General features: G+C 37.8%; 1 protein-coding gene across 5 annotated transcripts in view; it reads right to left on the bottom strand.

Moving 5' to 3' along the window:
• Positions 1-7,259: 7,259 nt before the first annotated feature.
• Positions 7,260-13,761, bottom strand: part of Mnr (Membrane-bound Notch regulator) — an 81,699-nt gene continuing 75,197 nt past the window's right edge. The window contains exons 4-5 of one of the 5 annotated variants that reach the window (XM_068298382.1): positions 13,388-13,570; positions 7,260-8,456 (exon numbers count right to left, since the gene is read on the bottom strand). In XM_068298382.1, the coding sequence (XP_068154483.1) occupies positions 7,534-8,456; positions 13,388-13,570 (1,106 nt within the window). In that variant the 3' untranslated portion in view covers positions 7,260-7,533. Of the gene's footprint in view, positions 8,460-9,286; positions 12,172-13,387; positions 13,571-13,761 lie in introns of those variants that run through there. The other 4 variants (XM_068298381.1, XM_068298383.1, XM_068298385.1 and 1 more) reach the window with 4 other exon arrangements.

Here is a 13,761-nt window from a genome sequence, read left to right as displayed (position 1 = left end):
GCTAAAGTTAACAAATTTTTCTCTTTTCTTAGCAACAAGCAAAAGTTGAGGTAAGTTGTGTTCTGAAGTTGCAAGTTTCTTACTCCTCAACACATATACCCACACACACACACACATACACACTCACAAAGAGTAGGAGAAAAAGATACTGATGAGGCTCACGCACAGCCCACAAAAGTGTGCTATATAATTTTAGAAATGAACGATCGTTATATGCATGTAGTGAAAACAAAATATCCTAAAGCCAAGGCAGCTAGTGCTCTATTTGTTAAGCTTGTCTTCTTAATAAAAACATTTATTTTTATATTGAAGGACTTAATTGGTATAAGGAACAGAAATTTGTTCGATATTTTGAGCAAAACTTCCTTTTTTTCTGTCTTGGATACCAAAAATTATTTCAAAAATAGAGATATTGAAATTCTTGGTAAATATGTTGAAGACAAAGGGTCGCAAAGATGATTAACAAATTTTATATTCCGATTCACAAAATAAAGTTTTGGAGAGAAAAGCGCTTTAGGTCTGACAGATTAACACTTTTGTAGGCAACTCTCTAGCAATTGTACATGATTCAGTCTTTCTGTTCCATTCCTTAAAAGCGTAACCTATTCGATCAAGTTTACACAGAAAAAGAATCTGACTTTCTATTTTTCACTCTTTGCCTCGTTATTTAAACCTTTCTCTCTCGTCTCGCTCCATGAACTCTTTCTCATTAAGGAGTTTCTTTTAAGATTTATTTTTTTAGGATCTCTTTAAATTTAAGGCTATTCTTTTTCATTTCCATTTCCCATGTTAACCAATTCTTAACTCTTTTCTTTGGACTTTCATTTCAATTTCTGTGGAATTGGACAGTTTTTATTGCATTTTTACTACTTTCAATGAAGTTCGAACTCGCTTCTCGTTAGACACTACTGTAAACGGCTTTGATTCTGTAAAGTTTTCGTAAAACGATAAAGTCGACTTTAAGTCTATGATGTCATGATGTTTGCTTTGAGGTTTGTCGCCTGACATTTAGACTGAATTGAAGATTTTTTGCATACAACAAATATTTTTCAACAACTTCTCAATCGTTAGCTTTCTCTCTCTCTCTCTGTATGTCTATCGTTATGTACGCGTGTGTGTGTGTTTGGGAAAGAGCTGTGCATCTAAACCAAATTTACGTGCAGTTCAAACTAAAATCAGTGCCCTGCTGCGTGGGCTAACCGGTTAGCTAGCATGGATCGGGTATAGAGGATGGGGATGTAAGGTCTGGTAGTTTTGCAGTTTATTTTTACAAATTTGCAAATGTCGTGGCACTAGTGCCTTTCTTTTGTTGCTGCTGCTGCTGCTGCTGCTGTTCCTAGTTGTTAGCTGTTTGACTTGATTTATTTGGCAAACGCGCCAAACGCATGTAAACAAGCAGCACAAAGCAGAGTGACAGAGAGAGAGAGAGAGAGGGAGAGAGCACTAAGAGCACTGGGTACACATGTCTAGTGGCGTTTGCCACTTATGAAAATCGCAAAATAAACCAAGTGTATCCTATCCAATGATCAGACCCTTGAAAATAATCAGCCTTCAAATGACGATAATTCTTTACACTGAACTCTACCATAAAAGTTTTTTAAACTTCTGATTGCTAATCTAAATTTCAACCAGGTCTGTTATCGTTTAGCGTGAATCTAGACAAACAAAAATAACTCATGTTAATATGTATTTAGAACTTATGTGTACAATAGAACTTGGAACATATCACAGGTTAATAGAAAATTATTTAAAAGCCATAACTCGCTTGAATTGAGTAGAAAATTTGCAATTACTTTCTGTTCCACCGACTTAAAGACAAACGATTTAAAACCTAATAATTTAGCTTTGTGAATTCGGAAACGTGAACAGGCCTGAATTTCAAAAAGATAAGGCTTAGCTTTCTATAGTGCTTAAACTTTAATCAAGTCGCTTAGAATTTCCGTTGAGCATTAACCTAAATACCTAATACACTCTGATTGTCTTTCGTTTGATGGTGGCAAGTGTGTAAAGTTGAAGGAATTTGTGAATGCTTTGGCCATTTCTGACTTCCAATTCAATAAGTTTTATCTAACATTTAATGGCTGGTCATTATTTGGCCACAACTACATAAGTAGAAAGAGTTTTTCTAATAGCCTCAAAATAAATGGTCACAGATTAAAGGCAAAGCCCGCAGACAACGAGCGGCCTTAACGTTCATTAATCGTCGCGACAAATGTCAGCGCAGAGATTTCGCTTATAGCCTCTTCCGATGACTCCCACCCTCATCCCGCCCGCCCATCATTCTGGCGTTTCACAATCAGAGCTACATACTACAGACGAAACTATCAGAATAAATAACAAAACGTGACGTCCCAGTAACGTAACGTGCCATGGCTCACTTTCCGCCAACTGGCAACCGAACAAGCAGCAGGGGCTGGGAGCACCCCCTCGCCCACACAAGCACCGAAAGGCCGCCTTGTTCCAGTATTCCTTGACTGCCTCTCTATGTGGCAGCACTAGCAGCATTTGCCACAATAGCCACACAAAACGAAACTTTTCAGCCACGAAAATTGCACATAAAACTTAATTAGTTTTTTTTCCTTGTTGTTGTGTTACCATTGTATGTATGTGTGTTTGTGTGCATGCGTGTGAGTGTGTATGCCCTTCTTGTTCTTCTATTCTTTTTTTTGTTCTTTCTTGTTGTGTGTGTGTGTGTGTGTTTCATGCTGTTTGGTCATTTTTATCATTTGCACTTAATTAATTAAGTTGTAGCATTTTTATTGCCTAACAACAACAAAAACATATACAGACAAAAGAACCCGAACTAACTACAACTATTTAATAGATGTGTATGTGTGTGTGTGTGTGTGTGTGTGTTTGCCTATATTGTAGTTGTCGTAATTAGTTGCTGTACATACATAGTTTGTTGTGGCAGTTTAACTATCAAGAGCACAACTTTCGTAAATTTAAGAAGACCCCCAAAAAGTATGCTATTAATATTTTGCAAGCAAAAGAAATGAGTGAAAATTGATTATATTATCGTAATTGTATGTATATGTATATGGCATACGTACATATATGTGTACATATATAAATTGATCAACCTAGTACCCATTCGCTCTTGATTCACATAAAAATGAATGGCCAATGGGCTCGGAGTGCCGAGGTGTTGCAATTGGGAACGGGTATCAACCTGATATTGGACTTCAAGTACGTGTAATATCAATAAAATTAAGCTGAGACGAGGAGTCAGTTGAGCCAGTGGAGCCTTGCGTGCAATCATAAAAACGCGACAGTGCCACAACAATAAGCTGAAAGCCTCTTACATGTATTTTTATGCTTCCTGCCTCCCACTCCCTCTTCTGTTCCCGTTCCCGTTCCCGGCGTCATTCACTCTTACATCTCCATTGCTCCAGTCCCATTCACATTCCCACTCACTGTGCTGCTTCTAATGCGACTTGAAAAGTCAACGACATCCGCTGCCTCGTGGCATCGCACAAACACACAACCACACACACACACACACACACACACACACACACACATACAAGGAAAAGGCTTCTAAATGCGTCTCGTCATTGTTTTGCCCTATAGGAAAATAAAAAAAAAAAAGAAACGTAAACCATAACCCGAGCCAGTATCCACTTTTCTGCAAGTGCCAAAGCCAACGCCGCCGACTATGTCGATGACGATGACGATGTGCATGGTGGAATTAAGGGGGGCGGGGGCCGGGGGCTTGGAAATGGGGTGGGGATTGATGTGCTGGTTTGCTGCACAGTGGTTGCAAGCCAAGAAAAAAATACCTTTTGCAAGGGAAGTACAAGGGTATAGGCTGATCAAAATGAAATCTCTCAATTCCTTATGGATACAAGAAATATAAATTATTACCGAACTCATTACTTATTAAAAATATAAATAAAACTACAAGACATTTGAGCTAATAAACACTCCATTCAAAATCAAGTCCGATATAATCGTTTAATGTCGATTTTGATTCGATTCGATATTCTTCATTGTGCCATTGTTCGGTGGGTTAAATCTTTGGTTTGTTCCACTGTTAGTTGTTTCGCTGATGTTGTTCTCATCATCGTTATGTTGCTTTTGCTGTTGCTGCTGTTGTTGTCGCTCGAGTGCTGCTTAAATATGAAAAACTAACTCGCAGCTGCTTTTCACATTTTCCTGCACTTGACACTAAATTCACTTTGGCCAAGTAGGTGCTCCGTGCACTTGAAGCGCACTTTCACTTTGGCAACAAGCAACCAACCAACCAACCAACCAACCAACGAAACGACCAACCGACCGACCAACTGAACGACCGACCAGCCGACCCTGCTCCTTCACACATGTGCGTTGCGTGTGTTTGCTTTTGCTATGCAGGTGCACAATGTATGTACATATATTTATTTTATTACTTAAATAAATTACAAAATTGTAGTCGGTTAACCGAAAGCCAAATGGCCACCCTGGCCCTGATGTTGCCTTCCATCTAGTTCGTTCTTCTTCTGGAATAGTTGAAAAGCTTAGCGCATAATATATTGTGACTGTAACCCTAGGAAGCTAGGAGAAGGCACAACGGCAATGGCTAGGAAACTATGGCAACAATCCTGGCGGCTAACTCACTAACCCGGTCGGGTTACTGGCGACTTACCAATGGCGACTACTGTCTGCCAAGTGCCGCATTACAACTCTTAAGTTAAAACAATGTTTTCGAGAGAGAGGGGGGGATAGAATGTGAAATAGTTCAAAAATTAACGGTTTTAGTTCTTTTTTAGTTTTTGCTTTGTTGTGTTTCCTCTTAAGCAATCTATCGAAAGAATTTCGCAGAGTTATGTACATACCACACATCGATTTTATTTATTTAATAGAACTAAACTAAATTAGTCACTGGCTCAAATATGAATTTGTCTCACAATATTCAAGAAACCTTTTGTCATATCGCACTGAAATTGTTTAAACTTTATTTCAAAACTATTTCTGTCTGCCATTGCAAGTCAATTGTTTGTTGCTCTCGGTTACCAGCAAATATGACAAAGTTCTCAGGCCTCATATGGCAACATAGCGTATACGTAATGCAACAAATGAAGCGAAAAGAAAGTTAAGCATTTGAGGGCATTGAACTGTGCTACGACCAAAAAAGTTAAAACTATGTATATATTATTTATCGTATATTTTATTAACCCCTAATTCAACGATCGAGATATATCTTACTAGAAAAAATCTTACTAAAGATTATCATTACTTTCACCTTTCCATTATTATATTTTAAAGGGCAAAACATTCACTTAATGCATTATGACATACAAATACATTCATACCAAAAGTATGGGGAAGGACCACATAGAAATATGCCTTCTGCATACATATGTATACATAGAATATACTATGTATGTATATGAAGATACAAGAAAACCATGTGTTGAGGCTAAGTTGCTTCCACAATAAAACGATGGAATCATTCTGAATACTAACCCTAACAAAGCAAGTCAAACCAAAAGTTAGGACACTTTAAACCTATTAAATAACAAACAAAATACAAAAATTTTAAGAAAACAAACAAAAATCTGTAGATGATTTGTCCAAATGGGCCAGTCATAAAGGCAACTGAACAACAAGGATCCTGGTTCAAGTCCCCACCCTAGTGTATGGATCAAGCCAATGCACACTGGACGGAATTGACAAATAAATGGCATAAAGTCGAAAATTTTGTGAAAGCAAATAATAATTTCAGTATATTCAAACTAGAGTCCCTAAATAGAAAAAAATCGATGATCGCTTTCGCCAAGTATGCAACCCTGTCATTCTGATCAAGCTTCAAAGTCAGGTGATTAGACTGATTATAGCTGATGCCTGTGACAAAATTGGCGGGGAAATTTTTATATACTTTGAGCGCTTGGCAAATTCACACAAAAGAAAAAAAAGGATATTGTAAAAAATGGATTTAGAAAGCCAAAGTATGTAGAATGGATAAAACAAAACAATTTGGTGTTCAAATTTACTGTATTTTATATATGTGTACTGTTTTGTATTGTCCAAAGAGATAGAAAACCAAACATATTCATCTTCTATGGAGTAAAAACTAACATTCTGCGTGTTTCTGCGATATGTAATGTATGTGACAATAAAGTAGAGAGTGTGTATAAAAAGTTAGTAATAATCTTGTTTGCGGCTTTTTGGCGGTATTTTGAACTTGTAGATCACATTGAGTGATCCGATCTTGAAAACTGGATATTTGGCCAATTGAAATAATACTAATATATATATAAAATTATATTACTATCACTAATACATAAAAAATAATAAAATTGTTCTACTTTATATGTATATGGTTCTTATACTTTCCTTTGTGATCACGTATACGCACTGTTGCCTTATATGGGCTATTGGGGAAGGCGTGGTCAAATGAACTTTAAATTTTGTTTCAATATTTAGAGTGCTATTCTTATCAAATATATCAATTTTCAGCTCGATATCTGCGTTTTTCGACTTTATGCTACTTATTTGGCATTTCCGCCCAGTGTGCAATGGCCGAAGTGGCTAGTGCTTGTTAAATAAATAAATAAATATATATATTAATTAATTAACGATATTTTAATCACTACACACTACACTTTTACTAGTTCTGCTCACTTTTTATGTAGAAGTGGTATGGCTTTATAATACTAAAATGGTCAGAGAAGTCTGAAGATGGTTGACGGTTTTTTAACATGTTTGCTCCAACAACTTTCAAAGTAAAAATATTTAAAAAAGAAAATGGCTATTGAGGTCAAACTTTAATCAATCGTTAAGATTTCAAGCACCACCAAGTTCCATTTCATAAACAATAAAACAATAAATTGTTTAATATTGAATAAATATTTTACATAAGAGCTTAGGCCTTTTATCATTTCATCATATACATACATTTACCCAAAATGTAACAAACTTTTTACTCTCAGCATACAATGTATGTATGTATGTATAGATGTATGTAGATTTCACATTGCATAAACACACAAAAAGTTAGTTATTACTGCCACAGTAGATGAGGAATTTAATACCATGAGCTTCAAAATCTAATTTTTAGACCATTTTGTTGTTTCAACTTGTGAAATTAGCCAAGCAGCCAAATTAAACAAAAGTTTTGCAGCCATTTTCGGCTTATTCAACTCTTTGGTAATTGCATTCTTAGGGAAAATAATTACGTTATATTTAGATTATCTAGTTTGAGTATATAAGTTAAGGCAATAGATGTAACAAAAAATATACTCACCTAGATTTGAGACCGTGAAATCAAACTCAAATTTAGTTTAGTCTGGCTTTCAATGTCTTACGTATATTTTGTATTATCTTTAATTTCTATTTACAAATGAATTCAATTTATTTTTGGGTTTTTGTTTGTTGAAAAAGTGTCTCTCAATTTGCTGTCAGTTAAGTCCATTCAAATGTTTATTATATTTCTATAATCATTGTGTTATATGTGTGTTTATATATATATTGTGTATTTGATTACATTGCCATACAAAGAAAGGGGGAGAGGGGGGAAAAAAAGTGGTAAATTGATGCTCAACTCGCTGATTAGCCATAGTAAGGAGCTTGAGTGGGGTAACTTGCTCTTCCACCCGACGAGGACGATGAACCAGATTGGTCACCACCGCGTGACGATGGATTCTCGCTGAAGAGGCCTCCGAAATTCTTTGAGTTGAGTAGGTCGCTGAGGCCACCACCGCCGCGATTGGAAGCGCCACCGCCGCCGCCTCCGCCACTGAGAAGGCTGCCGATGAAACTGCCGGCACCACCACCGCTAGAGCCACCGCCATTGTTGCCACCGCCAGATAGGACCGAGCCAAGAAGACCGCCCAGCAAATTGTTGGCGCCACCAGAAGAGGATGAGCCGCCACCGCCGCCATTGCCGTAACCACCACTTGGCTGATAGCCACCATTGGCACCACCATTAGCAGCGCCGCCGCCGTTGTTGCCGCCGCCCTGCAACTGTTTAGCTATCTGGCCTGCAATAATACCGGAGACAGCTTGACTCACAGCTGGATTGGAGAAGAAATTCGAAAAGAAACCGCCACCCTCTTTGTCCTTTGGCTTTTGTCCACCGCCGCCATTCTCGTAGCCAGGTGCTGGAGGGGTATAGCCAGGAACTGGCGGTTGATAGCCGCCAGCACCGCCGTTGCCCATATAGGGATTGTAGCCATTTGGATTGTAGCCACCGGGATTGTAGCCGCCCGGCTGTGGCTGTGGTGGTTGATAACCGCCATATGGATTATATGCTGCACCACCACCATTAGCACCATTCGGATTTGAACTGGGTAGACTGGGATAGAGACTATGACCGCCAGCCGAGAAGCCACCACCATATCCACCGCCACCGTTACCGCCAGCGCCGCCACTGCTACCGCCGCCACCGTAGCCGGCACCACCCGCATCTGCCTCGGGTAGCGGAGCGCTTGGTGAGTTTGGAGCATACGAGTTGTGGGTACTGCCGCTGGTTACTTCTTTAGTTGTTGTTGTTGTTGTACGTGGTAGGTAGTAGTAGTAGTAGTAGTAGCAGTAGTTTGTATTGGTAGTAGTTTAATTAGTGTGGTAAGGTTAGCCACAAGCGCACAACGCACAACGAAAAGCGATGAAAATGTACATAAAGAAAAACAAAAAAACAGAAAAGAAAACACAAACGAAAGAAGAAAAAAAACATAAAGAGCGGTTTAATGAAAGGTAAAAGCAAAAGCAAACATGGGTAAATGGTAAAAGAATTGGGTCCAGGGCAATATCAGGGGAAGGGCGGCACTGGAAAAGGCATATTTATCATGACCTTAGGCTAATGGTCATTGGCCAACTCTGAAGCTGAAGAAGTCTCTACAACTTATTGACCAACACTGTGTCGATCCTTGTGAATGGATCAGCATTGCCCAACACTGTGGATTAGTGTGGCTGCAGCTTCAATAGAACGACAGTCCATTTGCCAGTGTGGCCCTCTGTTCTCAAGATTTAAACTTAGCTATGCTAAATAACTTTGGCTTATTAATAATTCACTTTTCTTTTTGACTTCATTTTGATTAATTATTTTGCCTTTTTCGATATTTGTTTTTCTTTTCTCCTCTTTTCTTATTTCGTTTTTCTTTTTTCTGTTAATCTACACAACTTTGAGTTTTCATTTTTTATTTTATATAGCTTAAGGTTTATAAGTCTTCGCTGCCTAATATATATATATATTTATTTATATATATATTGTATATACTTTTTAATGCTATGTACATTTTGTTTGTTTGTTATCGTTTCAATTTTAGTATTAAATTGTTGAATACTTTTTGTTTTTTTGTTTCGGTTTGGGTTTTTAGTGGTATGCACACCGTTTATGCCATTTATGAAAAGATTAGTATCTCATGCATATACATATATCTGAATAAAAATGCTTTAGTTATGTCTGGTTTTGTGGTTATTTCGGTTCATGTAATACTGTTTAGTAGAAATTCCTTGAAAAATTACTTTGCAAATTATATGGAAAAATACAAAAAAAAAAAAAAACAAACAAAAAATTAAAATTTAGAATGTGAATTTGAAAAATAATTCAACTCTATGTGAAGAAACGGACGGAGTAATTTAAGCTTATGTATATAATGCAATGCTGGCGAAATGTAAAATTCTTCTTTTTTATTTTGGTGACCCCGATGTTTTCTAATGGCAGTTTTGCTTAGAATTCGATACCAATCGCATTTCGTTTTCCAACACTGCATTTCTTTAAGTATATTTAAATGTGTTATTCATAATGTGTATTCAATTTAATTTGCGTTTTATTTTGCTTTCCTCCTCAACAACTTAATATATAATAATAAAATCGATTTGTAAAACAAAAAATAAAAAAATTGAAAACCTTGATCCAATTACTAATTTAAAAACTTATTAAATATTATTAATTGTTATGCATTTTTTGTTGTTCGATTACATTTATCATTATTTTCGTGGGCTTTGAACATTTTTGAGAACTAGTTTTTAGTTTTGCTTCACTTATTTGCTTTAGTTATTTCCTTTTTATTTTTTTAGTTGGCAGCTTTTTAATTTATTGCCTCTATAAATGCGAATTGTTTTGTTTTATTTTGATTTCAAGTTTCGGTTTTACCCATTATTCTTTTTTTAAAACACTTAATATTTGAGTTTTTTGGTTTTTTGTTTTTATTTTTTGTTGTATAACTTTGTATATGTATACTTGGAGAGAGAATTGAAAGCATCAAATGTTCATTAGGATGCACTTGATGCTGCATCACTTCATCTCCGACTTTATCTTTCACTTAGCACTCCCAAAGACCAGACAGACAGACAGAAGAGCGGTTAGGGGACAGAGATAATGATAGAGGGACAGAGAGAGTGAGAGCGTTAACTCATTATGCATTTTGATTGACATGCGTATCCGTATCCTGTGTACGAGTATCTGCAACAATCTGGGGTCCGGGTTTCGATTGCAACTAAAACTGGATACGGATCTAACTGGTCTGGCTCTGGCTCTCATATTGGGAGTTTTGGGTCTGGGTCTGGGTCTTGGTTTGAAATTGAGACTGGGATTGGCAGCAGACAGGAACAGGAGCAGCAACAGCAGCAGCAATAGAAGCTAAAAACTCAAAGAATCTTCTACAATTTCGGTGGAGTCTGACCGCAAAAACGTAACATCAACAAAAATGAAATTAACATCAACATCAAAGTCGCTCAACCCAACTTGCCATGTAGGTATCTGTTTATGTGTGTACTTCCATGGGTGTTTGTGTGTGTGTGTGTGTGTGTGAGTGTGAGTGTGTGTGGGGGGTTATTGAGGCTAGCCTGCGGCAAGGATTCTTTCTCCCCCACTTGCTCCCTCTCGATCTGTCTAAGCCCGAAATTAAATTCCAATTTAATTGAGCTGCAAAAAAAGAAGCAGCCTCCTGCAGTGGCAGATAGACAGAGTGAGAGAAAGAGAAAGAGGGAGCACAATGGGATACACCACACAAATGAACTAACCCACACACACACACTTACATACACACACACAACAATATTAAATTGAAATTTGCCAACAATGTGAAAAAACATTTGCTCAAAGGCAAGTTAAGTTTTTTTTACCCATTTTTTTTTTGTTTTGTTTTTTTTTTTTTTGCAAGTTGTTGAAGTACTTTTTGTTGTTAACAGGGTGTTCTTTCCCTTCATTCACACACACACACATACACGCTGGGTAATTATGTGTGTAATTCTTTAAGTAGTCATCAACAGCTACTGCTAATACTTATGCTTCTGCTGCTTGCTCCCGGGCTGCCAAGCAAAAGTAAAAATATAAACTTAAAATCGAGAGAAAAATAAAAAGAAGACAAATCGTTAATTGTAAAAAGAAGAAGAATAAAAGATTTAAGTTTTGAATTGATCGTCATTTTGGTTGCTGTTCTCCAGATTACATTGATTACGTGCGTCGTCCGTTCAGGAGGAGAAGCAGCTGCAGTACCAACAAACCAAGCATTTTGGTCGCCCAGCTGGACGAGATTAGCGATGCCGCTGCCGAGGGATGCGCTTGGGTCTGGCGATTGTAGGGATTCTGTTGATTCTGATTTTGATACTGTGGCGGCGGTTTATTATACATGTTGGCATTCTGATGATGGGAGTTCGCATAGCCCTGATAATTGCTGCCATAGGGGGCGAGACCGCCGCCGCCGCCGCCCAGGATGCCCAATGTGGAGCTGGGCATGCCATTGAAGCCGCCGCCGCCGCCGACACCACCATTGGGCGGTCCACCAGTACCGGATGGACTGCCGCCGTTGAACGGTAGCTGGCCAAAAACGAAGGGTGGATTGTACGGATTCACCGGCTGTAGGCCATGCATGGGATAGCCCGGATTGAGGACGCTACCTGGATGATTGGGTTGTGGAAATTGTTGAAACGAGGGCGCCGAAGTGGGTGAGTTGTATGGAAATATGGGCATATTTGGTATAATGGGCATATGATGCTTGGCACCGAACACATAATGCGGATCAATAACACCGGTGGATGAGGCACCTGCCGCTCCGGCATTTGGATTCACTTTGGCTTGATCGATTTGGCCGCCATTGCTGCCGCCATTGCCACCACCATTGATCACACCGTGGTTCAATTGATGGCCGCCATTTTGCTGCAGATTTGATGTGTATGTGTTTAGTGTGGGATTCGATGAGGCAGGTGCAAATATATTATTCTCGGGGCCATTATTCAGACTTGATCCTGTTTGTGTGTTTGGTTTTGGTTATTTTTTTTTGGATCGATTAGTAAGCGTGTGAGCATGTATGCGATAAATATATAGGTTTACACAGAGAGAGAGAGAGAGAGAAAGAAAGAGAAATATATGACATTTCATTTATGATTCCTTCGACTCCAATCCAAGGTACCAAGTTCGTTAGGAAGCATGCAAACGGATTGAGTCTGAGTGAGTGAGTGAGTGAGTGAACATTTGTCTAAGCAAAATGAGGCGATAAGGCAATGAGCGAATGATTCATAGACTGTTTTTCAGTGTGAGTGTGTGAAACAGATATACATATAGCAAGTATACTTATGTACTTATGTATCAGTAGTATAGTATATAAATATATAAAATACATTCAACAGAAATAATAAACAATAAAAAAGCAAACATTAAATACATTCTAATTGTGGTTTTTGTTTTTCTTTTTGTTCTCTTAAAATTCGCAAATCCCTTATTCCAAATTTTGTATATCCTTCTTAGGAGTAGGAAGAGTGAGAGGAGCAACTCTGAATAAATAGAGTATTACTTTTTCTAGCTAGAGTTTTAGCAAGCTGTATGTGCTTCTGAAATTTAACCAAAAGTCTTCTGCGAGTGCCTGCTACAAGCTGATTTTAGGATGCTCAAAGGCGTAACCAGTAACCACTGACCTGGAGGCACCTTCGAACACTCTTTTACGTTGACCCTTTACTGTACTGTGAGAGAATATAGACCAAACTCGCCTCATAATGTAGCCAATGAAAAAACATACTAAGTTCAGGACATGAGTCAAACTCAAGTAGTTCTAATGCGTCTTAACTTGTTTTGAAAAGGATTTCGCTTTACATGGCTCACTAAATATAGCATGGAATCTTTGCCTCTCGAGATAGCTACCAGATGATATACATAGGTAGACACGTCAAGCCCTTTCGCTATCCCTCGAGAAAGCTCCCCAAAGCATATACAAACATTTGGAATTTCAAAACTGAAACAATTTTTGGAATTTTCTGAGGCAAAGCAAAATCTATAGCTACTAAATATTCGTTTTTTAAATTGTTTGTTAAAGCATTTAAGATTGGAAAACAAAAATATTCAAATTGAAAATAAACGGACTTCAAAATAAGTTCGGAAGAAAAATAATTGATAGATAGTTGTTGTGTAAAAATTATAATTTGAAAATAAAAAGTAAAGGAAAAACTAAAAAGGAAAATAAATAAATACCTGACGGATTAACCGACGGTGAAGCATGGTTAGAGCTGGCCGAGGAGGAGCCCGTTTTGCGTTTACAGGTTGGAAAGCTGCCACAATCCTTGCCATCGCGTTGGTTGTAACTGCAGGAATCGCTACTGATGACGCACTCCTCGGTGGGCAGGCAGCCAATATCACCGCACCCACGTCCATATTCTTCAGGGATCCACAGTTTTTTTTTTTTTTTTTTTTTTGAGTTTTTGTTTGGTTTGGTTTTGGTTTTGATATTTTGTAGGGTAGGGGCCAAGGTTGAGTTTGAAAATAATTATAATTTATAAGAAAAAAACAAACAAAAGGAAATAATAATATAAGATATACACGAATAGTAGGTAGAATAATTAGTATAG

Source organism: Drosophila tropicalis, unplaced genomic scaffold (genome assembly GCF_018151085.1).
Source record: "Drosophila tropicalis isolate 14030-0801.00 unplaced genomic scaffold, ASM1815108v1 contig_867, whole genome shotgun sequence".
Lineage (NCBI taxonomy): Eukaryota > Metazoa > Arthropoda > Insecta > Diptera > Drosophilidae > Drosophila > Drosophila tropicalis.
Note: the sequence above shows the minus strand (reverse complement) of the source record. Positions and strands in the feature narration are given on the sequence as shown.